This window comes from Triticum dicoccoides, chromosome 6B (genome assembly GCF_002162155.2).
Source record: "Triticum dicoccoides isolate Atlit2015 ecotype Zavitan chromosome 6B, WEW_v2.0, whole genome shotgun sequence".
In the NCBI taxonomy this organism is placed as follows: Eukaryota; Viridiplantae; Streptophyta; class Magnoliopsida; order Poales; family Poaceae; genus Triticum; species Triticum dicoccoides.
The window spans coordinates 348,022,155-348,047,853 of NC_041391.1; the positions used below are offsets into that span (position 1 = coordinate 348,022,155).

General features: G+C 48.2%; 1 protein-coding gene across 5 annotated transcripts in view; it reads left to right on the forward strand.

The window, feature by feature from the left end:
- LOC119322221 (casein kinase 1-like protein 3) overlaps nt 1–25,699 on the forward strand; it is a 31,799-nt gene that overhangs the window by 3,691 nt on the left and 2,409 nt on the right. For 3 of the 5 annotated variants that reach the window (XM_037595720.1, XM_037595719.1, XM_037595718.1), the window contains exons 3-14: nt 11,502–11,571; nt 11,663–11,811; nt 12,390–12,485; nt 12,558–12,628; nt 12,768–12,829; nt 12,980–13,043; nt 22,018–22,102; nt 22,195–22,321; nt 22,420–22,493; nt 23,139–23,193; nt 23,988–24,112; nt 25,103–25,292. In XM_037595720.1, the coding sequence (XP_037451617.1) occupies nt 11,502–11,571; nt 11,663–11,811; nt 12,390–12,485; nt 12,558–12,628; nt 12,768–12,829; nt 12,980–13,043; nt 22,018–22,102; nt 22,195–22,321; nt 22,420–22,493; nt 23,139–23,193; nt 23,988–24,112; nt 25,103–25,240 (1,116 nt within the window). In that variant the 3' untranslated portion in view covers nt 25,241–25,292. The remainder of the gene's footprint in view (nt 1–11,501; nt 11,572–11,662; nt 11,812–12,389; nt 12,486–12,557; nt 12,629–12,767; nt 12,830–12,979; nt 13,044–22,017; nt 22,103–22,194; nt 22,322–22,419; nt 22,494–23,138; nt 23,194–23,987; nt 24,113–25,102; nt 25,293–25,699) is intronic. The other 2 variants (XM_037595721.1, XM_037595722.1) reach the window with 2 other exon arrangements.

A 25,699-nucleotide genomic window follows, 5' to 3' on the forward strand; every position in this document is an offset into this window, starting at 1 on the left:
ATGCCAACGGCGACACTCCGCGACAGCCTAGTACATCGCTGCCGCGGCAAGACTGCCAGGCGCGAGCCGATGGCGACGAAGCTGGTGGGGGTGCAATCACCATGCACTCCCCACCCCGAAGGCCAAGATCGCCGACTCGCCGGATCCACCTCGACAGCGACTCCACCGCATCATCAGATCCACGAGCTCGTTGCGATCAGCGCCAAATTCTTCACGAACGACAGCAAGAAGACGCTCGTACTCGCATCGAGCGTCGAAGAGAAGCGCGGCGTCAATCGGACCAGCGCGCTGGGCCCTCTGTCGACATGCATGTGCCAGGGGAACCAGGCGACTTGCCGTACGCGGTAGGTTGCCCTGCGTTCACTCGTGAGCTGCGGCAAGTTCAGTGGCCCAGCACGAAGAATTTCAAACCAGACGTACCAGAGAAGTACGAGGGCAAGTCACATCTGTCGGAGTTCCTCAGCATCTACACCATCGCGGTGCAAGCTGCCGGGGGGCGGGACGACAAGATCCTTGCCAACTACTTCCCCCTGGTGCTCAAACCTAACGTCAGATCCTGGCTCATGCATTTGCCGGACAACTCCACATCTTCTTGGGCAGATCTATGCCATCAGTTTGTCGGCGCCTTTACAGGCGGCCACAAACCTAATGGCCAAAAGAGTGACCTTCATCTGCTCGCCCAGAAGGAGGGAGAGCCCCTGCGCAAGTACATTCAGAGATTCAGCCGCGTACAGCACAACATCCCAGATGTCCACCCTGCCGCGGTAATCAGCGCATTCCATCATAACGTGCGAAACCGCAGGATGCGGGAGGAAATGGCGATGTACAAGATCAGAGACGTCAGTGAGCTATATGCCCTGGCCGACAAGTGTGCACGTGCTGAGGAATGGAGGAAACTCCCCAGAGAGAATACAGAAGCAGGAGGATCTGATAGTGAGGATGCTGCCCCGGCAAAGAAGAGCCGGCGGCGGAACGGCAGGAAAAAGAAAGGCAAAAATGTGCTAGTTGTTGAGCAGTCCGGCAATGGAGGTGGCGCCAAGAAAGCCAAAGCTGGTAGTTCCGGCAAGGAGACTGCCGCAGGCATCAACTACCAGGCTGTGGCGGTCGCCGACAAGCAGGACGACACTAACAAGCAGTACTGCAAGATCCACCGCATCAAGGGCCATGACCTCAGAGCTGCAAGAAGGTCGAGTAGCTTGTCGAGCAGCAAAAGGCTGAATACGAGCAACGCGACAAGGAGAAGGCCCAGGAAGGTGCTGGAGGATCCGGCAAGAAACGCCCCGGCCGGGGAGGACGCCGCGGCAAGGTTAAGCAGCGGCAAGGAGACAGACCTCCCCGCGGCCGCGACAAGGATGAAGATGACGACGACGATGAAGATATGGATGATGACGAGACTGATGAGCAGGAGTTCCAGAAAGCCACAGAGGTCCTGTGTGTTGACGGCGGTGCTTCTCTGCATACTTCACACCGCCAGCTCAAGCAGTGGGTGCGGGAAGTCAATGCGGCAGAACCACCCGTCGAGTCACGCAAGCCTCTGAAATGGTCCAGCACGCCTATCATCTTTGATATTGAGGACCACTCTGATCGCATAACTGCGGTCGGGTGCTTGCTGATGTTGGTTTCACCAACTATCCGCAACCTCAAGGTCACTAAGATGCTAGTTGACGGCGGGGCCGGCTTGAATCTGATCTCCTCCGCGGTACTCCAGAAACTCCAGATCCCTAACAGCGAGCTCGAAGAGACCGGCACATTCCAAGGAATCAATCCAGAAAGGAGCAAGCCGAAGGGGAAGATCACGTTGCCGGTGACATTTGGCAGCGAGTTAAACTTCAGGACTGAGAGGGTCACTTTTGACGTTGCTGACTTTCCATTGCCTTACAATGGGATACTCGGCCGTCCAGCACTCGCCAAATTCATGGCAGCCTCCCACTATGCATACAACATGCTAAAGATGCCAGGCCCGATAAGTGTCATCTCTATCCCTGGCGACAAGAAGGATGCTCTTATCTGCGCCGACAAGATCTACCGGGAAGCAGCAGCCGCAACGGAACGCAAGTCACTTGCCGCTGAAGCTCCCGGGGGGAAGAAAAAGACTAAGTTCGGCAAGAGTTCTGATGCCCACTCCGGCAACCGCACCTCTTCGGAGTGCTGCGCTACCGTCGAGGACGCACCATTGAGCTTCACCGGCAAGTGTAAGAAGACAATGGTAGCTCCACCAGAGACCAAGAAGGTGTCCGCCAAGGAGGACGGCACTGGTGGTACCTTCACCATCAGTGCCACTCTCGACCCTAAATAGGAAAGCGCGCTCGTTGCTTTCCTGCGGGCGAACGTCGACGTGTTTGCATGGCAATCGTCTGACATCCCCGGCGTTTCCAGGAAAGTAATCGAGCACCATCTTGCCGTCTGTCCTCATGCGCGGCCCGTCAAGTAGAAAGTCAGGAAGTAGGCGGTGGAGCGCCAAGAATTCATCGCAGAAGAAATCAAGAAATTGGAAGCAGCAGGCCTTGTCAGAGGAGTGCTCCATCCTACGTGGTTGGCCAACCCTATAGTCGTACGCAAGGCTAACGGGAAATGGAGGCTTTGTATCGACTTTATCGATGTCAATAAAGCTTGTCCCAAAGACCCATTTCCCTTGCCGCGCATCGACCAGATTGTTGGCTCCACGGCCGGATGTGACTTGCTCTCATTTCTTGATGCATACTCAGGATACCATCAGATCTTCATGGCAGAAGAGGATGAGGAGAAAACCGCATTCATCACCCCATGTGGCACATATTGTTTTGTACGGATGCCTTTCGGTTTAAAGAATGCTGGTTCAACATTTGCAAGAGTAGTCAATGATGCTTTTGAGCCGCAAATGCACAGAAATGTGGAAGCCTACATGGATGACATAGTGGTCAAGAGCAAGGACAAGGCGACTCTGATTCAAGATTTAAACGAAACCTTTGCAAATCTGCGCAAGATCAACCTCAAGCTTAACCCCGAGAAGTGTGTGTTTGGAGTCCCCTCCGGCAAGCTTCTCGGGTTCTTCGTGTCTCAGCGGGGAATTGAAGCTAATCCCGACAAGATCAAGGCTATTGAGCAGATTGAAACACCAAAGCGCGTCAAGGATGTACGAAGACTTGCCGGTTGCGTGGCTGCTCTCAGCAGGTTTATCTCTAGATCTGCTGAGCGTGCCCTGCCGTTTTTCAAAATATTGAAAAAGGCAGGTCCAATGAAATGGACTCCAGAGGCGGAGGTTGCGCTGCAGGACTTGAAAAGATACCTGTCCTCCACTCCAACACTTGTCGCACCTAAGCCACAAGAGAAGTTGCTGCTATATATAGCGGCAACCAATCAAGTGGTTAGTAATGCGTTAGTAGCGGAGAGGGAGGCGGATGATGAGCCAGCAACCACGGCAGATGCATCCAGCGACAAGCAGGGGACTTCACCGGCAAGCTCTGGTCCCGATAAAGATGGATCTGCGCAGGCGCCTGAGAAGATGCAGAAAAGAATGGTGCAGCGCCCGGTTTACTTTGTCAGTTTCCTTCTGCAGGGGGCTAGGTCAAGGTACTCTGGTGTGCAGAAATTGCTTTTCGGCCTTCTCATGGCCTCGAGAAAGTTGCGCCATTACTTCCAAGCACATGAGATCATAGTCGTCACTCGTTTTCCGCTAAAGAGGATACTACAAAATCCAGAAGCAACAGGCAGGATAGTCGAGTGGGCACTGGAACTGTAAAGCTTTGGCTTCAAGTTTGAGAGCACTTCAACTATCCAAAGCAGGGCATTGGTGGAGTTCATAGCAGAATGGACGCCAACACAAGATGAAGAAATTCCAGAAACGAGCATCCCCGTCAAGGAAGCAAGCAAAGAGTGGCTGATGTACTTTGATGGTGCCTTCTCGCTGCAAGACGCCGGTGCGGGCGTGCTATTTATCGCACCCACCGGAGAGCACCTAAAGTACGTAGTCCAGATGCACTTTCCCAAGGAACAAGCAACGAACAATACAGCAGAATATGAAGGCTTGCTTGCCGGTCTCAGGATCGCAGCAGACCTTGGGATCAAGAAGCTCATTGTCAGGGGTGACTCACAGCTTGTCGTCCGCCAAGTAAACAAGAATTATCAGAGTCCGTTGATAAAAGCTTACGTTGATGAAGTGAGAAAGCTAGAAGAGCACTTTGACGGCCTACAGATGGAACATGTTCCAAGAGCTCAGAACGACATTGCCGATGGTCTGTCAAAGTGCGCCGCGCTTAAGTTACCTGTGGAACCAGGGATCTTTGTGCTCAAGTTGACTCAACCATCCGTAACGCCATCAATTGGACAGGGCAAGAAGAGGAAGTTGATTTCTGGTGACTATTTTCCGATAGAGCTCTCCGAAGCCGCCGCCAAGAAGGTCATCAAAATCAACACCAAGGGTGCTGAGGAGCAGTTTGCCCCGGCAAGCCCTAGGGTTTGTTCCGTTGAAGCAGACGCTCCCGACAAGTTTTGCCCCGGCAAGCTTGCCGGGGAACGTCAAGCTCCGGCTGAGCCGCAGGTTCTCGCCGTAGAAGCAGATGTTGCCGCAGCAGCAGATGTGCCTTTAGTCCTTGTTGTCGAGCCGCAAGCTCCAGCATGGGCATAGCAGATTGTCCATTTCCTTCAGACAGGAGAACTTCCCGAAGAGTAAGAAGAAGCGGAAAGAGTAGCCCGGCAGTCAAGTATGTACCAGTTTGTCGACAGCACACTGTACAGAAGAAGACTCAACGGCGTGAAATTGAAGTGTATTCGTCGGGAAGACGGACAAGAGCTGTTGGCAGAGATACATGGAGGCATATGTGGTCACCACATTAGCGCAAGAGCACTTGCCGGCAAAGTGTTCCGGCAAGGTTTCTTTTGGCCGACAGCCCTCCAGGATGCAACTGCACAAGTAACCAAGTGTGGAGCGTGCCAGTTCCATTCCAAGCAGATACACCAGCCAGCTCAAGCTCTCCAGACGATCCTTTTATCCTGGTCATTTTCGGTCTGGGGGCTCGACATCCTCGGCCCCTTTCCCCGAGCTGTCGGGGGCTTTGAGTACTTGTACGTTGCAATCAACAAGTTCACGAAGTGGCCGGAAGTGGAAGCAGTGAGAAAGGTGACAGCACAGTCAGCAGTCAAGTTCTTCAGGTCGATTGTTTGTCGCTTCGGGATCCCTAACAGGATCATCACCGACAACGGCACGCAATTCACGAGCCGCACCTTCATGCAGTACGTCCAAGATCTTGGCGCCAAGGTCTGCTTCGCTTCTGTTGCTCATCCGAGAAGCAACGGTCAAGCGGAGAGGGCGAATGCTGAAGTGCTGCGCGGGCTCAAGACCAGAACTTTCGACAGGCTGCACAAGTGCGGAAAGAACTGGATTGAGGAGCTGCCGATGGTTCTTTGGTCGATCAGGACGACGCCAAATCGAGCCACTGGCCAGACACCTTTTGCTCTAGTCTATGGAGCAGAGGCAGTTCTCCCCACGAAACTCGTATACGGGTCACCCCGAGTGCTCGCTTATGATGAGCTTGAGCAAGAGCAGTTGCGACAAGATGACGCGCTGCTCCTTGAGGAAGACCGTCTTCAGGCCGCTGTACGAGCTGCTCGATACCAGCAAGCTTTGCGCCGCTACCATAGCCGCAAAGTTAGTGCCAGAAGTCTTGAGGAAGGCGACTTTGTTCTTCGGCGCGTTCAGTCCACCAAGAATTCTAACAAGTTGACGCCGAGGTGGGAAGGCCTTTACCGGTTGAAACGAGTCACTAGGTCTGGCGCTGTCCGTCTTGAGACCGAAGATGGCACTCCGGTGAGCAACTCCTGGAACATTGAGCATCTTTGTAAGTTTTACCCGTAAGGCGCGGTTGCCGGAACCTGTTCCGGCAACCACCTTTTGTACAAGTCTTGCCGATGTTGCATGTAATCCTTTGTACGAAGCCGGGCGCAGACCCTGTGCATAAGTAAAGCTCATGTGCTCCGCACATCTCGTCAATTTCATGCTTTTTTACTTTGCATGCATTATTTGACACTTTGTGCAGCACCAACCCCCGGTAAGCAATAACGAGCCGCAAGGCTCCATATCTTTATTTTCTCTTCTTTCTTTTTCTCAAAAAGGAAAAGAAGGTTCCCTCGCCCACAAGTATGCCGGGGGGAAAGGAGAAGATAATGGTGTGGATCAGGCATCGTTCAAGGAAGTTTCGCCTTACCGGAAAGCAAGCGACAGAAAAGCTAAGTTGCCAAAGTTTGAGCAATCAGTTTTTAAATTTTTAAGTTATCTTCCTCGAACGACCGTGCTTTGTATGGAAAACCTGTGCGCGGAGGAACCAACTCGTAGCTAGTTGCGCCCTTACTTTGTTTCGAGTCCGCTCAACAACTTAACTGAGCTGCGACTAGTTGCGACAAGGTTTCTTGTCGGAAGCGGCACCACCAGCAGGCTGCTGACGTCCCGCACTCAGCGCTCGCGGCCCAGGTGCCTGCGCCGACAAGTTTCCTAAAAGCGTAGGGCGAAAATATACAAAGGAAGGAATCAAGTAAAGGAAATAACATAGCAATCTCCGCCCAAAATAGAGTTATATTACAAGATAGCTTGTCGCAGCTCTAACAGATTGTTCTCATAACATGACCAGCAACGACAAGAAAAAGAGAAAACGGGCGGCCTAATCTACGCGATCGCCCTCAACCCTCTTGATCCCGCTCACCTTGTCCACAATGGGTGCGACAAGGGCCTTGCGCGCTTCCAGATCAGCATCCGGCGGCAGGGACCTGAGGACGTTGGTGAGGTTGAGGCCTGGGTTGCGGAAGGCCACCTTCACCAGCACTTTTTGAAAAGCTCGCGCGCAGATCTTGCGCGACTCGTCGGCCAGCTGCTTTGGGATCTTCTCCCGGAGTCGCTGGAGGGCCGTCGCCACGCCTTTGAAGAACAAGCTGAGCTTGGCGCTGGGTTGGAGGTGCTCATCGGAGGGATACCCGAGATCCTCCATCCCCAGTTGCGCCAGCTCCCCGTCGATGGCTGCGGCAACATTCACGAGACTCTCGGTCCAGTGCTCCACAGTCTCCCTAAAAGCATTCTGGGCGGCAGCAGCACTCGCCAGCAGCGCCTCGTCGGCCTTGATCTTCTCCGACAAGGCCACCTCCCGCTCCCTGGCGCCGTCCAGCGTCTGAGTCAAAGTAGCCAGCTTCAACTTAAAATCTGCATTGGAGTCCTTGGCGGCGCTAAGCTCCTTACTCCTCTCAGCGAGAAGACCCTGCAGCTCACCATGAGCGGCAGCGTCCTTCTCGTGCTCACGCTTGAGCGCAGCGAGCTCCTCGCCGCTCGCCTTGAGGTCGGCCTCCAGCTGCGCCACCTTCGTCTCCAGCTTCTTCTTGGCGGCCTCGGCAGCTGCGGCGGCATCCTCTGCTTCCTTGAGGGCCCCGCCAATTGCTTCCTCGTGCGCGGCAAGCTCCTCCTCGTGGCTGTCAAGGTTGACCTTGCGCTGTGCCAACTCGCCTTCCTGCGCAGATAGCTTCTCGACAACGAGCCGCTGTTGCTCTTCAACTTCAGCCTTCTCGAGGAGGAAGGCTTTCCGCTCCTCGAGAAGTTGCTCCCGCTCCTCCGTCAGGGACCGGAGAGCTTCCTGCCTGAGACCCCGGAGCTCCTCCGCGCGCTTCTCAATGTCCACTCCCGCCTTCGCGACAAGCGCTTCTCGGGGTGCCAGCTTGGCCTGTCGGGCGCGGTAAAGCGACAGCAGCTTCCGCAGCAGCCGCTCCTCCTCAGGCTCGTCGCTGCTGCTGCTTGGCGCGTCGACCAACGTCAGCCCAGCGGAGGCGAGCACCTCTCCATCCAAGATTTCTCCTTCGACCGGCGCCCTGGAGCTGGACCCCCAGGGGAGCTTGATGAAGATGCCGTCGCTGCCTTCAAGTAGGCGCCGGGCTGGGGCTCTTTAGAGCCTGGCACTGCAGCAGCGGCGGAGGGATCGGCGGTCAGGTAGCGCCTGGCGCTCCTGCGGCTTCGGGGCCGTCAGTGCGATCGCCGGATCCCTCGCCAGCTTCCGCGGCGGCAGTTTTGGTGGCCTCTTCGCCGGCGGGATCATCAGCGCCGGCTTCTCCTTTAGTTTCCATCGGCTCCGTGGCAGATGGATCTGACGAACGGAAAAAGGAGAAAAGTCAAGCAAATATCCAAAAAGAAAATCAGAAGAAGAAGAACCCAAGGAAAGTTTTCAGGTAAGAGGATTACCTGTACTAGGATCTGCAGTCGTGGTCTTAACCACCGGAGGGTCACTGGTGCCGTCCCTTGCCGGAGAACTGTCCCTTGCCGGAGAATTCTCCCTTGCCGGAGAACGCTCCCTTGCCGGGGAATCCTCCCTTGCCGGTGTAGTCGAAGCAGATGGCATGTCGGGAGCGGCTTCCGGGCACTCCTGGTGAGGCTGCTCTGCTCCTGCACAAATCAGCAGTCAGATATCAGCAAAAAAAGAGCACCCATGAGCGCTTGTCAGCAAGAAGCAAACCATATACTTACGCTGAGGGCTGCGCTGGGGGCTGCCTTGAGGAATGGTTGCCGGGTCCGGCAAGGTGGTCTCGGACATGTCATCTGCCGTCGCGGTGGGTTCGTCCTCGATGACAATCACCGGGACCTTGGCTCTCTTCGCCGCACTTTGGGCCAGCGTCCTGAAAAGGAATGGGTTCAGAGTGAAGCAAATCAGAAAAAAGACAAAGCAACAAAATTGAAGAACTACAAGCACAGCGAAGAATCTTACTCTTCTTCTTCCTCGTCGGAGCTGAGCGCGGAGAGATCGAAGTCCGGCTCGCCTCCGGTGCGACGAGGCGGAGGACTAGGTTTCCTTGCCCGCTTGGCAGGGGCAGTAGCGGCGGACCGGGAAGACCTCGCCCTAGTTGCCGCAGCGGCGTGAGGCGCTCCCGCGGCAACAGTGCTTGCCGCGGTAGAGCGTGTCGCGCGGCACGGCGGCTGTTGACTCGTTTGCCGCCCCGCTACGTCCCCGGCCTTGCGGAGACGCCTTCTTGGTGCAGCTGGGGGCTCCGCTTGCGGCAAGCTGTCTGAAAGTTCGGGCCCGACAAGCTCTCCCTCGCCGGACTCGCTCGACTCAGCTTCAGGCCCGGCAAGCTCTTCCTCGCCGGCGAACTCCTCTCGCTCGACAAGGCTTGCCGCCTCTGCTGCCTCTGCCTCCTCCACGGTGAACCCGAACTCGCCCGCGGCGGCAGAAGAGAGCAGCGCTCCGCCCCTCATTGCCACCACGCACCACCAACGCCGTCGATCTCCCCCACCACCTCCGCCATGGCTCCGAAAGCGACAAGGGGAAGGGCGTGAAATCGGTTGAGGCGCAGCGGCTCGCGGCGCTGCGAAAGGAGCGGGCCATCTTCCCCCCTCAGCTTGCCGCGAAGGAGCTGAGGGAGTACTACTACCTCTTCTGGTCGACGGAGACGCGAGCGCATCCGCGCACGAAGGTAGGCTGCCGCTTCGGAACTGGCTCCAAACGGATATCCCTTCTTCGCGCTGTTCTTCTACTGCGGGCTCTGCCCGCCCTTCTCTGAATTTTTCTGTGACATCATGAACACCTACGGGTTCCGCCTCCTTGACTTCACCCCCAACGTCGTTCTGACCATGGCAGTTTTCGCACATCTCTGCGAAAACTTTGTCGGAGTCCATCCAAACGTAGTTTTTTTTCGCCACTTCTTTATGCCCCGAGTCGAGAGAGGAGAGCCTTTATCCGGCGGAATCGCCTGGATCTCGAGAGTCGGCAAGAAGGAAGCTTATCTGAAGGGAGAGCTCCGCAGCAAGTGGGAGGAATGGAGAGCAGAGTGGTGCTGGATTGTCGAGGAGAACCCGCAGCCATTTACCGCCCTGCGACAAGCCCCAATAGCGCGCGGCAACGATTGGAGCAACGTGGCCCCGGAAGACGATAGGTTGAAGATTGCCGTCACCCGGATCCTTCGCCTCAGGCTTGCCGGGCTCACCGTAGGCGCCGTTGGCGCAGATTTTCTTCGCCGCCGCATCACCCCCCTGCAGGAGAGGAGGAGACCCGCCTGGGAGTTCCAGAACTCGGCGGATATCATGAGGCTGCGCCCGGGCCTCAACTTCAACTTCACTGTCCTGGAGCTGGACGTGATGCTCCTGGAACTGTTCAAGCGCGATCCTCAACATCCATTCATGTTGCCGAGGGGTGTCGTTCCGTTGTGCAACAACTCTTCGCTTGACCGCATCCGTGCAGATCATCTAGAAAGCGGAGAGCTTTGGTTCCATTCAAATAGAAAAGCTGACAATGATGCCGCTGTGCGATTCGCATGGAATTGTCCCAACTTGGCAAGAGCCTGCAGAGACCCTTTTTGCATCAGTTGGGCCAAGCCCAGGTATACGTGCAGCCTACCAAACAAACTGTATTTTGCTTGGTGGGAGCGAGCCAGATGCAACACAGGGAATCAAACACGCCCAAAGCACCTTTTATAGAACAAACATGCTCATGGTTTGGTGTGATTTTGATTTGTTGTCTGGGTTCAGGTAGTGGTGTATCTCTCATCTTCTGTTCATGTTTTCTCGAATAAGTGGTGGCAAATCTCTCATCTTTTTTTTTCATGTTTTCTCGAATGAATAGTGGCGTATCTCTCATGTTCTGTTCAGGTTCTCTGCAATGTATTGTTGTGTCATAGGTTCTATTTTGAGTAAAATACGTCTATCTTATTCCCAAGGCCATTCTGAAGTCACATAATTAACTGTTAGTATTAATCTTGTCATGATCAGTTATCTGGATGCTGTATGGCATGCAAAATTAGCTAGCTATGCATGAGGCTTTCATGTCAGCAAGGATCAGCAGCTAGCAGTACAGACATCCATCCAGTGCAACAGTCAGAAGTGAGAAGCAAAGTCTGATTCGACTTTGAGGTAGATAGATGGCAGTAGGACCCAGAAAGCAATAAAAGATCTGTCCTGGCTTAGCTATTAAGTCAGTAGATGGTAGTAAGATCGGTTTGTTCAGGCTATAAATATTGATGCATGCCATCCTTTGCTATATAAGCTTGTTGCTAATGATATAATCCTACAGAGCTTCATACTAGTTCCATGTGTGCATGTGTGTATGAGAGAAACAGTGAGTGAATCCTGGTGAGAGAACTTGTTCTAACATGGATAATCTTGGGTTTGCCTGCTCCATATCTTGTTTTTTCCCACTTTTATTTCTGGCTTGATCCTAAACACAATAATTTCTTCATAATTCTATACTAGAAGTTAGATATAGAAGCAAGCAATGAAATAATTTTGTAACATTTTATAACTTGAAGCGATTTGCATTGATAAAAGACTTCCATAACATTTTTTTTGTGGATTTTGTGGCTGCGCATTGCTTGTTCTTTTTCCAATTTTTTTGCTTGGCCCTGGATTGAGTGATTTCTTCATAGTTCTTCACGAATTAGAAACAAATGGTGAAAATATTTTGTAATGTTTTATATCATGAATCGATTTATGTTGATAAAAAAGTTCAATAGCATTTATTTGGTTTTTGCAATCCCGCTGTTTTCTGATTTATGTTCATTGCTTTATTCAGGAAAACAGCAAAACCAACCATCCCCAATTGTTATACGAGGCCAAACTGTATAATGCTCTTCAGGGAGGGAGTATGTGTTTAAACCGTGATTATTTTCTTATTGCATCGACTGCTGAACCGTAGCTAAGGTGGTAACTTCTGGTACTCGTGGATTGCTGTAGCTGGTATTGCAAACATAAAATGGTGTGGCATTGATGGCGAAGAAAATGTTCTTGTTATTGATTTGCTTGGGCCAAGCCTTGAGGATCTGTTTGTTTATTGTGGCCGGAGATTCTCACTGAAGACAGTTTTGATGTTGGCAGATCAGATGGTAATAAGAAAAAACAGTCTTCATGTCTTTTTTTCTGTTTCCTAGTGGTGAATCGGTGATACAGTGTGATTGTTTTTGAATTCTTCTATTGTGTTCTGTCTCTGACTTGTTGATAAGGGTTTTACTCTGTAGCTCATGCACAGCTTTCTTCTCTTTGTTCTTTTTCCTAGTGGTTAGTCGGTGTTGCAGCTGTGATTGTTTTCAAATTTTTCTGTTGAGTTCTGTCTGTGACTTGTTTATAGTGCTCTTATCCGTAGCTCATACTTAAGATGAAAATCTGCAACAAAAGATAAAGGCTAGGCATCCCTTTTTTGAAACAAGTTATTAGTCTACTTCGAGATCAGGTGTACAGTTTACCTCAACAAACATTTGGTTATCTTGCAATTTTTCTTTCATGGTTATGTTTTATTGCTCTGCCTTTTTTTTTCATGTTGAAACCATGCTTGATTGCAACTATTTTTTGCTTTACGTTCTATATATTCATACACTGATTTTTGAAGTGGAGTTTGTATATGTTGTCTGGATTTGATTTTGTCATAGTTCTTTGGCTACGGCTGATTACTTATTTACCACTGTAGATAACAAGAATAGAGTTTTTGCATTCTAAGGGGTACTTGCACAGGGACATCAAGCCCGACAACTTTCTTATGGGCCTTGGTCGGAAAGCTAACCAGGTCTGTACAAGCTGGCTGCTGATAGTTATGCCATATATATTCATTATGTTTAACTTATGGTCCAACTCCTAGGTCTACATCATTGACTTCGGACTTGCCAAGAGATACCGTGACTCAACCACGAATCGCCATATACCCTATAGGTGAATTAGTAATAATTTAGAACCAAAAATACATGTAGAACTATCATGCATTTGCTTTTCTCGTTTATTTGATCTTCTCATTTTTTTTGTGGTATTCCATGTGTTGTCTGAGTATTCGTAACATGCTCACATTTTTCAGAGAAAATAAAAATTTGACTGGCACAGCTCGCTATGCAAGTTGCAACACTCATCTTGGGATTGGTGAGCACTATGGCCTTTTATTTCTGTATATACTACTAATTTAGATGCCTGAATGCTGGCCTCATTATTTTGCTGGGACACTACCATAAATGTTTTTTGTTGCTATCTTTTGACATGTATCACTAAATTAGTGTTGTTACCACATACCAGAGCAAAGCCGAAGGGATGATCTGGAGTCCATTGGATATGTTCTCTTGTATTTTCTAAGGGGAAGGTATGATTGTTCTGTGGACAAACTATATGTACATCACTGAGTAAAAGATATCTGCAAATGTAGCCATTTTCGTTATTGAAATCTTTGTGTTACGTAGCAATGTAGGCCTATACATCTGGAATGCATTCTCGTTCATTATTGTGAACCATGTGTTGCTTACTCTTATTCTATTAAGCAGCAATGTAGGCCTATCTACATCTGATCCTTGTGTGGTCATCATTATCGGCTTGTTTTGATGTTGATTTAAACATACCAAGACCACACATGTAATGCCAGGATGCCAAACAAATAAAAGATAAATTCGAACGCAAAATTAAGATAGTTAAATATATGTGGTACCGAGTTCTTTGTTCAGTCTATTATTTTTAAAACTGAATTCATCTATTAGGACTATGCCATTTTGTGGTTGAGTCACCGTAGCCCCTTGCAACACCAAAACCAACGACCGTATGTGTTTGCCATCCTACTATCGGGTGTGGTTGCACCCACGTCTCATATACTACCATGTGGTAGTATATATATACTACTTTCAGGGCAACTTGAATGCTTTTGTTTGAATAAAGCTCTCACAATTTCCTGCAGAAAAGAAGGTTAACTTGAATGTCGTGCACCAAAATGGACACACCAAACGTCCGAAAACAACGGATATGGGATGACCATCCAACCTGGTGCACCAAATAAAATAGCGGACACTAGTTTTCATTTAATATTTGGATTCTTTTACATAGCAAAAGGATCCGACCCTAGTCTACTCTTTGTCAGCCGTGGGCAGGTGTCCCACGTCCTACTCTTTGCTAGAGTCCGCCTGGCCTTCCATGTCGTCGATAGAGGTGAGATTGACCATTGAGCCAGACGGTCCGGCCTCGCGGTTGTTGCGGTGCGGCGTGAACGACGTGGAGCTGCTGATGTTGATACGACCTTGAAGTATGTCTAGAGGGGGGGTGATTAGACTACTTGACCAATAAAAATCTAACCTTTTCCCAATTTTAGAGTTTGGCAGATTTTAGCTACTTTAGGACAAGTCAAGCAATCATCACACAATTCAAGCAAGCATGCAAAGAGTATATAGGCAGCGGAAATTAAAGCATGCAACTTGCAAGAAAGTAAAGGGAAGGGTTTGGAGGATTCAAACGCAATTGGAGACACGGATGTTTTTGGCATGGTTTCGATAGGTGGTGCTATCGTACATCCACGTTGATGGAGACTTCAACCCACGAAGGGTAACGGCTGCGCGAGTCCACGGAGGGCTCCACCCATGAAGGGTCCACGAAGAAGCAACCTTGTTTATCCCACCATGGCCGTCGCCCACGAAGGACTTGCCTCACTAGCGGTAGATCTTCACGAAGTAGGCGATCTCCTTGCCCTTACAAACTTCTTGGTTCAACTCCACAATCTTGTCGGAGGCTCCCAAGTGACACCTAGCCAATCTAGGAGACACCACTCTCCAAGAAGTAACAAATGGTGCGTTGATGATGAACTCCTTGCTCTTGTGCTTCAAATGATAGTCTCCCCAACACTCAACTCTCTCTCATAGGTTTTGGATCTGGTGGAAAGAAGATTTGAGTGGAAAGCAACTTGGTGAAGGCTAGAGATCAAGATTCATATGGTAGGAATGGAATATCTTGGCCTCAACACATGAGTAGGTGGTTCTCTCTCAGAAATGGTAAGTTGGAAGTGTAGGTTCGTTCTGATGGCTCTCTCTCGAATGAAGAGGAGGTGGAGGGGTATATATAGCCTCCACACAAAATCTAACCGTTACACACAATTTACCAAACTCGGTGGGACCGATTCAACAGACTTGGTCCGACCGATTTAGTAAACCTAGTGACCGTTAGTGATTTTCGGTGGGACTGACATGCATCTCGGTGAGACCGATTCGGTTAGGGTTAGGGCATAACGTAATCTCGGTAAGACCGATTACACAAACTCGGTGAGACCGATTTGGTAATAAGCTTTTCAGAGAGTTGGTCAGGTAAACTCGGTGGGACCGATTTGCTTTTTTCGGTGAGACCGAAATGTTACAAAAAGGAAACAGAGAATTTACATTGCAATCTCGGTGGGACCGATCGCTCACTTCAGTTAGACCGAAACGTTACGAAGGGAAATAGAGAGATTACAATCCCATCTCGGTGAGACCGAGATCCCTATCGGTAAAACCGATTTGCAGGGAAATAGAGAGATTACAATCCTATCTCGGTGAGACCGAGATCCCTATCGGTAAGACCGATTTGCTTAGGGTTTGTGGCAGTGGCTATGACTTTTGGAATCGGTGGCGCCGGATAGGAAGAATCGGTGTGACCAATTTTGGCTTTAGGTTTAGGTCATTTGTGGATGTGGGAAAGTAGTTGAGGATTTTGGAGCATATCACAAAGCACATGAAGCAAGAGGCTCATTAAGCAACACCTCATCCCTCCTTGATAGTATTGACTTTTCCTATAGACTCAATGTGATCTTGGATCACTAAAATATAAAATGAAGAGTCTTGAGCTTTTGAGCTTGAACCAATCCTTTGTCCTTAGTATTTTGAGGGATCCATTTTCATCATCTATGCCATGCCATTCATTGAGTTTTCTTGAAATAATAGTCTTGGAATAGCATTAGCTCAATGAGCTATATGTTGTTATGAATTACCAAAACCACGTAGGGATAGTTGCACTTTCAATCTTCCCCTTTTTGGTAATTGACGACAATATATAGATCAAAGCTTCGACATATGATAATAAGATTGAATAACATCGTCGCTTTGAGAAGTATGTGATAAGCAAGAGCTCCCTCTAAATTTGTGCATAGTTTAAGATTTGTTTTGGACTGCAAATGCACAATGAATTAGGCTCATGGGTTACTCTTCCATGTCACATACATCTTGGTGGAGCGCTCAAAATAATAAACATTGAATACATGCACTCATCACCAAGCAAAGTGAATGATCACATAAGATAGATAGGATAATATCATCAAACATGCATAAGTGTAGCTTATGATCAAACACATGATCATCAATGTCTCACAGGCATAGTATCTCAACCAATCAAAGCAAACAAAGTTTTAAACCACCAAATAAAGCAAGAGAGAACAAAAGCAACACTCTCTCTCTCGAAGCCTATGATCTATACATTTTTTTCCCCTTTGGCAACAAGTTACCAAAAAGTTCATAGAAAATGCATAGTGCTAGTTCGACTTTCAGGCTTGATCTTCAGGTGGTGGTGTAGAGATGGCTCCTTGGACGAAGGCTTCAGTTGAAGTAGAGGGTGTTGGAGTGGATGCTGGAGCTGGTTGCACTGGAACTGTAGGTGCTGTGGCTGGTGCAGATGTTGTTGCTCTAGTGTCTGTCACAGGCACTGCAACTGACCTCTGGGCTCTGGGCACTCTGGCAAACACATTTGTGGTAGTCTTGCCCTGCTTCTCCTGCATGTCCTCCTGCAGCTGCTCCACAACTGACTGAATCTCAGTTACTTTGACATCAAGGTCATGGAATTTGAGTTCCATGATTCTCTCAAGGCTCTCCTGATTCTGAGTGAGGGTGGCCAGTTCCTTCTCAATCCTCAGTGTAGATGCTATAAGTAATCAAGCTGCTCCTGTTTGGTCTTCAAGAAATATTCAGATGCCTCCTCTTGAGTTGGCATTTTGGCAGCCTTCTCCTTCTTTGCCTTCTACTTCTTCTCCTGAGCTTGAATTGATGATGGGTCATTCTCATTCATGACAATCTCATTGTCCTCAAAGTCTGGATAAAGTGGAAAGTGTTCCTTATCCCACTGATATTTTCCTGTGCCCATCTTTGAGTTTATCAATTCCTGAATCTGAGGGGCATATCCACAACTCCTTTTCTGATCTGCTGCAGTCCTCTTAATTGTTTCAATCATAAGGCTCATGACTTTAAACTTTTGTGGCACATCAAACACATGCAACATGTTGATGGCATGCCCTCTGATCATGCTATGGTCACCAGACTTGGGCAACAAGGTGTGCCTCAGTATCCAATTGATTGTTGGCAACCCTGACAGCAGAAAGTGAACTGATCCAAACTTGTGAGTCTCAACTGCCTTGTCTGGGATTTCCTTGTACATGTGAGCCGTAAAATTGTGATCCATCTTCTTCTTTGCATAGATATCCAGGTCATCCTCATTTTCCTTTGGGGCATTTATCAGACTTGACCATTCTTCAACAGTTGACTGGTACCTTGTACCTTCAGACATCCAAACAATTCTTCCATCTGTAAAAAAGTGTGCTGTGGAGTAGAATTGCATGATAAGTTCATCATTCCAGTGAGTGAACTTTTGTCCAACAAAATCAGCAACTCCACAAGTAGACCTGGCCATGGGAAACCCGGCCCGGACGGCCCGGCCCGACCCGACCTGAAAAAGCCTGACCCGGCCCGGCCCGACCGTGCCCATGGGCCGGGCTTGGGCCTGATTTTTAGGCCTGGTGGCCTGGCCGGGCCGAGCTCGGGCCCGCCATATTTGCCATTTAACGAAGAGGCCCGGCCCGTGGCCCGAGGCCTGCCGGGCTTTTTGACTGATGGGCCGGGCTCGGGCCTGAAATCTAGGCCCGACGGCCGGGCCGGGCTCGGGCCCAGGATTTTTGCAACGGGCTTTGTTTGGCCCGACCCGAAGCCTGGCCCGGCCCGACGTTTGGCCAGGTATATCCATAAGCAATAAAGCTTTCTTGCACTAAAAGGATAGTGCTCTTCATTGTCCTTGATGTAGGTCCAGTCGACCCACCTCATGTCACAAACTATGGGCTTCTTATCCAACAGAATTGTCTCATAGAAGTCCTACTGTTCCTTTGTATGGAACCTGTAGTCAACAGCAGTTCTTCTCCTTGATGCATATGGATCTTCCATCCTCCACAGCCTTAGCCCTGAATCCTTCCTGATCCTCATGTCTTTAGCCACAGGATGGGCATCATTGTGGTCTGGTATCTTGGGCTTGAGCTTTCTTAGGACTTGACCTTCTTCATCTTCTTCTTCAGCAACATTGGGCACTGGGGCCTTGGTCTTCTCAGCAGCTGGAATACTCCTAGTATTCCTCTTTGGTACTTGCTTGGCCTTGGAGGCAGCTTTGGGTGCTTCCTTGGGCTTAGATGTTGCAGCCCTTGATCTGATTGCATCACCCATAAGCTTGGGTGCCTTAGGTGCTGGTGCAGCAACCTCTTCCTCTTTTTCAGAATCTCTTCTCATTGAGGGCTTTCCAAGAACCTTGGCAGTTGTGGTTCTTGCTCTCTTCTTCTTCTTGTCCTGAGCACCTTCATCCTCTTATTCAATTGTGAATTTCATAGTCTCTCTAGTGGGAACTTTCTTGGGCTTAGAAGAAGTGACTTTCTGTTCAGGTGCCTCTTTGGGTTGAGTCTGTGTTGGCACTTGAGTGGACTTTCTGGCTTTAGGCATTGGTGTCCTCTTGGCAGGAACTTTCTTTTTCAGTCCAGGCTTTGTGCTATGTGCAGAGCCATATTCTTTCTTGAGCACCACTTTCTTGGAAGTAGCCTCATCTTTAGCTTTGTAGTCCTCATCCTCTGAGTCTGAAGTTCTCTTCCTCCTTTGCCTGGTAGCAGCCTTAGGCAGGTTGCTTGGAGTGCTTCTGCTCCCTTCATTTGTAGTTGAGGGACTAGTGCCCTCACTCAAGTCCATCTGCTCTTCTGACCTGTTCTGGCTGTCACTCTGGTCTGACATGCTGCAAAAGCTGACTGCTGACCCTGTGAAGAGTTATAGATGAGATAGAATAGATGAGCATCACAAAATGCAGAGATTTTTGCAAAAGAATGATTCAAAAATTCAGTTTTAGTTTTCCACAGAAAGCATTTCGGATCAACCGATTTTCAAACTCGGTGATACCGAAGCAGTTTTGGAACCTAAACTGATGAACTCGGTTGGACCGAGTCACAGTTCGGTGGCACCGAGACTGCTAGGGTTTCACAGAATCCTCAAATCGGTCGCACCGATTAGTAATTCTCGGTCGGACCGAGAGTCACTAGTGCAATGGCATAAGCCAAATCGGTGAGACCGAGTTTTTCAACTCGGTAGGTCCGAGATGGTTTCGGCCGAAACCTAACCCTAAAAATTTGAATCCCATCTAATCTATGGACTACTTTGGCTGGATAGAAGTGTTTCAATCGTGGCAAGAATCCATAAGAATACAATGTGCTAGGAATCAGACGTGGATAGCACAAAGATCGAGTCCATACCCTAACTTGGCGGTGGACTCGCTACAGCGGCAACGGCGGGGGCGAAATCCGTTGACGGCGGCGGAGACCAGTTACTGGAGGCTGCTGGTGACGAGGAGACGACCCGGAGACCTTCGATGAAAGAGCGAGCTATTGCGCGGGCGAAGGGTTTCGGAGAAATTTTCAAAATTTTGCCCGTGACTATATATAGCCCGACCCTGTCGGTGTGACCGAGTGGAACAACTCGGTTGCACCGAGATGCATAACTGTGTGCGGTTACAGCAAATCGGTGTGACTGAAAAGTTCAAATCGGTTGCACTGAGATTGAAAACTCAGATCAACTTAATGATCTCGGTAGGACCGAAATGGAGGAATCGGTCAGACCGAGAGTCACAAAGAGGTTTTGGAAGTTTAAGTCTATGACAAATCGGGGACTCCGAGTGCTCTTCACACAGAGTGGTTCGAATCTGACTTTGATCAAATTTTGTGATGTCCATGAATAGAGTTTGAGATGAGAAAAGTATAGATAGCTAAAAAAGGTTCTTAGGCATTCTTGTCCATCCACTTGGCAAAAGAAAAAACCAAACAATCAAAACAACAAGTGGATGTCCTTGAATGAGTAAAATATGCACCAACATGCTCACACAATAAGATGACAAATGAAATATGTGGCAAAGCATGCACAACCAATTCTAGCATCTATCAAACAATTGGCAATGACTAGGTCATCTATATATGAGTATATTGACTTAGGAGTCAAATGAAAGCATTTGATCATAGGTCATACTCATCATTTAAGCTCAATTGGGGTTACCACTTTTACATAATGCATTGATATGTTCACACCATTAGAGTTGCTTTGACTCAATTCTTAGAGTTAAGCTCCCCCTAGATGTGAGATCCCCCCTTAGTGGGATGAACTAACCTTGGGTTTTGTCGATGATGACTTCATGTAGGTGTTGAAGATGTAGATGCTCAATGTTGATGTAGATCATTTGGAGCAATCCTTTGGAGTGAGTTGCACTTTCACGGTCGCGTCTGCCACTGCCTGTGCTGCCTCTGCCGCGATCTGGTCGAAGAGGCGGTCACGCTCTGCCTCCATGACGCAGAGGTGCCACCGCTCGTGTCGGATAGTGTAGGCGCTGCACATGGATTCGAGAACCACTCGTTGCATGTCCACGGAGCTTGGATCCTTCACGACCATGGTTGCGACAACTTGATTGGACACCTGCTCGCCCTCAATCTGGCCGCCAACTGGTGCTTCGAGAGGAGCCGCAGGTTGTACCGCTGCTCCTCTTGCAGCATCCGGAACGGGGACATCGGCGGCGCCTGCTTCATTGGCTCTGCCATGAAGCGACTGTAGTGCTCCTCCGCTTGCTTCATGGTGAACCCGGCCACCGGCGCGGGCGACTGCTCCTCCTCCTTTGCCTCCTTCATCGCCGTGTCCTCATCCGAGCTCATCCTTAGGAGAGCTCGAAGGCTCTCCCGCCATAATGTTGGATGTGCGCTGAGGACGCCATGCGTCCATCTCGGTTGTGATTTCGTGGCGGCGCTGCGTCGAGAGGGTCTTACACCACACACGATGGGTCCCGGCCATTGCTCGCGAAGGTCAAAAAAGGAAGAAGGGAAGAGGCGGTGTTTCGGCGGCGATGGGGCTTGGACGTGATGCAGTTTGTGTTGTGGTCGACAGAGCGACGGCTTGAATGCGTTCGCCTGGAGTTGGTTTCTCGTTTGCCGTGCCGGTGTCAATGCCGGGTAGGCGGATGACCAACTTGAATGCGGTAGGATGCCGTCCTGTTGTCACACCCGGTCACGTCCGCTTTGAACAGACATTAACGTGGTGAGGAGAGTGAGCGCACATGGAGTGATCGACATGCGGCAGTGACCGGTCATGTCCGCCATGGACTGGCATGAATGTGGCGTGAAGAGCATAGTAGTGGTTGGAGCAGAACGAGAGAGAGAGGGTTTTGTGTGGGCCGGGGGTGTCAGAGGCCTACGTGGCGGAGGTCCGGACGACCGCAAACCTTCCCCAACTTTGCTTTCGGTTTGTGGGATTTTGGACGTTTGGTGCACGATGTTGGATGGCCTATAGTGTTAGGACCGCGTCCCGGACGTTTACAGGCACTTTGATGCACGCCCTTGGAGTTGCCTTACCATTTTGAGTATGTTATATCTTAGATTTCCAAAGCAAGCTACATGAAAAAATTGGAAGTGAGTCCATAATTTTGGTATATGTTGAAAATACCTGCATATTTGTATGTATACAGCAGTATATACTAAAGAAATGGTACATACTACCTAAAAAGTCGTATATATACTACCAAAAGTGTTCTTGTATGCCACATACTATGCGTACATATAAAAAAAGGGCAGCCCGGTGCACACAGCTCCCGCTTGAGCAGGGTACGGGTAAGGGTCCGATCACTTCGGGTCTTTTGTACGCAGCCCTTTCCTACAATTCTGCAAGTGGCTATTTCGAGGGCTCGAACAAGGTAACAGCTTTACCGCTGTGCCAAGGCTTCCCCTTATACTATGCATACCTCTACCTAAAATGTATGAAAGACATGGGTGTAAATACACCTGGTTGTATGCATGCATGTATTGTATGTATATGTGTGTGTGTGTGTGTGTGCACACGCGCACGTGTGTACGTATGCACTGTATTACCATTTTTGTTATTTGATCGTTATTTTGGCATACCTCCTGTTGTACTTTTGTCAAACACGCACCCAATCCGTGTCGTTTTGTATTAGGAGAAGAGTGACTACTGATTTTACCTTATATATGATCTCTGTAACTTCGTATATGTTTTCTCCAGTCTTCCTTGGCAGGGTTTAAAAGCTGCGACAAAGAAGCAGAAATATGACAAAATAAGTGAGAAGAAACTTTCAACACCTATCGAGGTTGTTTAAGCTCACATGTTTTAGATTTGTAAAACGTCTTTCTGCTTTTTAAAGCCATTGCTGGAGACTGCTCATGGATTTTCTTGTTACAGGTTTTGTGTAAAACCCATCCTGTGGAATTTGCTTCTTATTTCCACTATTGCCATTCATTGACATTTGATCAACGGCCAGACTATGGTTTTCTGCGACGGCTCTTTAGAGACCTGTCGGACCGTGAAGGTATAGCATTCACGAGCACTATTGTGTCATCTTTATATTATATTCTACGATATGCATGCAATTGTTCAAGGATCGTTCAATTATTTCGTCGGCCGCAGGGCACCAATTCGATCATGTCTTTGACTGGACATTGTTGAAGTGTAAGCAAACCCAGAAGGTGAAGGCTCAACAGGTAAAATGTGCTTCATTTTTCTTTTATGACGATGAAATATTGTTAGAATCTAATGCATCTTAAACTACTCCCTCCCTTCCATAGTAGTTGTCGCTGAAACGGATGTATCTAGACGTATTTCAGTGTTAGATACATCCATTTGAGCGACAACTAATATGGAATGGAGGGAGTACGAAACTAGGTAAAATTGTCTATCAATGCTTTCTGGGGAACCTGTTAAGGCTCGTTGAGTTTTGAACGGTTTAAAAGTTCTCAAAAAATATGAAACAAATACGGGAACATCACTCGAGTGATATAACAGAATCCAACAAACCGATTGGGAAAATATGAGTTTTTGTGCCCTTGGCAAAAATAGCAAACATTTCAACTCGCTACTGACTCAACTATTAGTTTTTTTCGCCCAAGGCACATGAAGTCGTATTTTCCCAGTCCCACCATTGGATCATCTTATATTATAGGTGTGATGTTGAGTATTTGTTTCACGATTTTTGGGAACTTTACACCATCGAACCTTAAATGAGTTCTGTGGTAATTATTGATAGAAAATCCTTCTACCCTCCGTTCCAAAATAAGAGGGAGTGTTTGTGAACCCTATTTTAGCGCCTTCACTGATTTCTCTCTCTCCCTCTATCCTGCCAATTACAGCAAGATCCTGGTGTAAGTAGCAGGCCGGTTGCAAAGAATATGGACAAACACCAAGGTAGAAATTTTGCTGTATAAGCACTACAATTTTCCTTGCCGTAGTGAGTTATATGCTTGATTAAGAGGTCCTAAAATATTGGCTGGTCAAATGCCTTGGAAAATACTTCTCGGTCATGTTCATATACATTTTTGGAACTATGGTATTTATCTTTCATGATCAGTTGGAATTTCCATTTTACTTTTAGAATGCTCACTGATAGTTTTTTCAAAAAAAAATCTTGGATGTACAATATGGAGTATCCTCAATTGTATGTAAAGAAGTTAACATATGCCTATTGTGATGCACAAGGTATCAGTGGCTAATATAGCAACTATGGGGCTGTTTGGTTGCCAGCCTTAGCTAGCCACGCCAAAGGTGTGGCGTGCCGCATCTTCCTAGGTATATGTTTGGTTCTCTACTAAGGTTAGGCTCGCCACAATTGAAAGAGGCTTTTGCTGTACAAATTTTCGCCTAAGGTGTGGCGTTCGTTTTGGCCGCCCCACTTTGTGGCGCGCCACACCCGCCTCTGTTTAGGCGTGGCAAACTGAGCGCCCAACCAAACAGCCCCTATATGTGTACACAAAAATTAACTATTTTTGCACAGCAAACAGATGGACGTTTTTGTCATGACAATTTGTAATTGCTATCACACTATGTACATTGGGATTTGTTTTCCTGATATTTTGGCAACTTGGAAGTATCACGTGTATTTGTTGACCTTGCAACATATGGTTCTCGAATCATGTTGGTATTGTCCCTTCGACATCTTTTGTAGCTTGGGAACTACATCATGGTTTCCATTTAATTTTCAGTTAGTGGTTTACGTGCAGCTGAAGCTTCTTGTCAGCTTGAAGCAGAACAACGCCCAGTAATCAGAATGCAAATAAGATCTACTGCTGAGAACAGCCGTTCAAATAATCGACATTCTGATAAATTGGTATGTTTTTCTGTTTCATGCTGATGAAATATCCACGACAGAGTTTTTGTCAGAGTAATTTTTAGTTCTCATGAAGTTTCACAAACAGGAATTGTAGTTTACTAAACTAAAATTGAGAAATTTATGACAGTCTGTCCTCGAATTCTCATTATGCCGTTGTTTTTATTAATATCGTGTACGTGCAATGCATGCTAATAATTGGCAATATTTACACTAACATTTGGCAAGATCTTAATTGCACGTTGAAATTAGGTAATATAAATTAATTGGTTGGCGCTGACATTGATATTAGGTATACTATTAATTAGGGAAGGGTGCTAACCTTGTTTAGTGATAAACACCGGGGAAACATAGACCATTGAATAGATGCGTTTGAACGTATGAGATATGTTGGATCTCCGCAACTTGTTCTTTTTATATTGGTATAGATTTATGCAAATGATACTCTTCTCTCAATCATTTATATATTTTTGCCATTGCCATCGATTTTCAACCGTTACTGTCTCTTCTTGCTGTTAGTGATCAATGAAATAACCAAAATAGCCGTGCCGGTGTGTGTGGGAGTCTGAGAGAGAACAGAGGAATTAGTGCAGGCATGGAGAATTTTGTGCTTGCCGTTGGGGTTGGGAGAGGCCAAAAATGGGACGAGGACGACAATACAAATCCGCTGGTCGGGATCATATTGGGTCAGTGGTGGTCGGAGTGGTGACGGAGCAAGCAGAAGTAGTGGTGGTGGTGAACTTTGGCATGGCGGGGGTATACGAGTGATGGAACCCAAAATGAGACGGGAATCATAGCTCATGTCGATTGGATCAAGTATACAGGAGGAACTGGAGGGAGGCTTACTGGTGGAGGAGATCGAAGTGCGTGGTAGTGGTGGTCCGGAGATGAGAATTCCTGTAGGGACAAAGGGCATTGACATAAACTTCTGGTAGAAGTTTGGTTTATACTGTTTGGTTATAATTTTTCTTCTTTCTTACGTTGTTGCAGAGAGTGAGTGCTAGCACTGATAAGGAATTGCTGCAATCAACATCATTTGGCCATGCTGGTGCCCCAAGGAAGAACGTATCAATCTCCAAAACACCATGGCTTGTCGATCCCAACTCAGGACCTTCAAACCACCTTTAGCACTCAGATCAGTTAGTTCGTATGTTCATGCCGGTCTATTTAGTAACCATTGGTGAGACTACTTTTGTTGCTGTTATGTTCTTACACCTTTCATGTTTCTATGTTATGGACAACTATGCTGGTGTCTTGGTGATATTTATTCTTCTTCCCTTGTCGCATGTTTGGTCGCATCCTAGTAGTTGTCACCGCTTGCAGGTTTACGTTATATTTATTGTTATAGCGATTGGTAGTGTCCACACAGTAGAGTTACTAGAGTAAAACATCTGAAGATCAAGAGAGTAAATAAATAGATTGAAGTACAAAATCTAGACTACAGTTGAACTATGTCAACAGGCCAAATCCAGAATCAAGTAAGTCAAGGGACCTAGCACCTAGCAACTGAAATAACAAGATTTAGCTGCCATCTTACCCATCTTCGTCTCATTCTGTTACTGCTGCTGTGCTTGCATCTCCACTCTC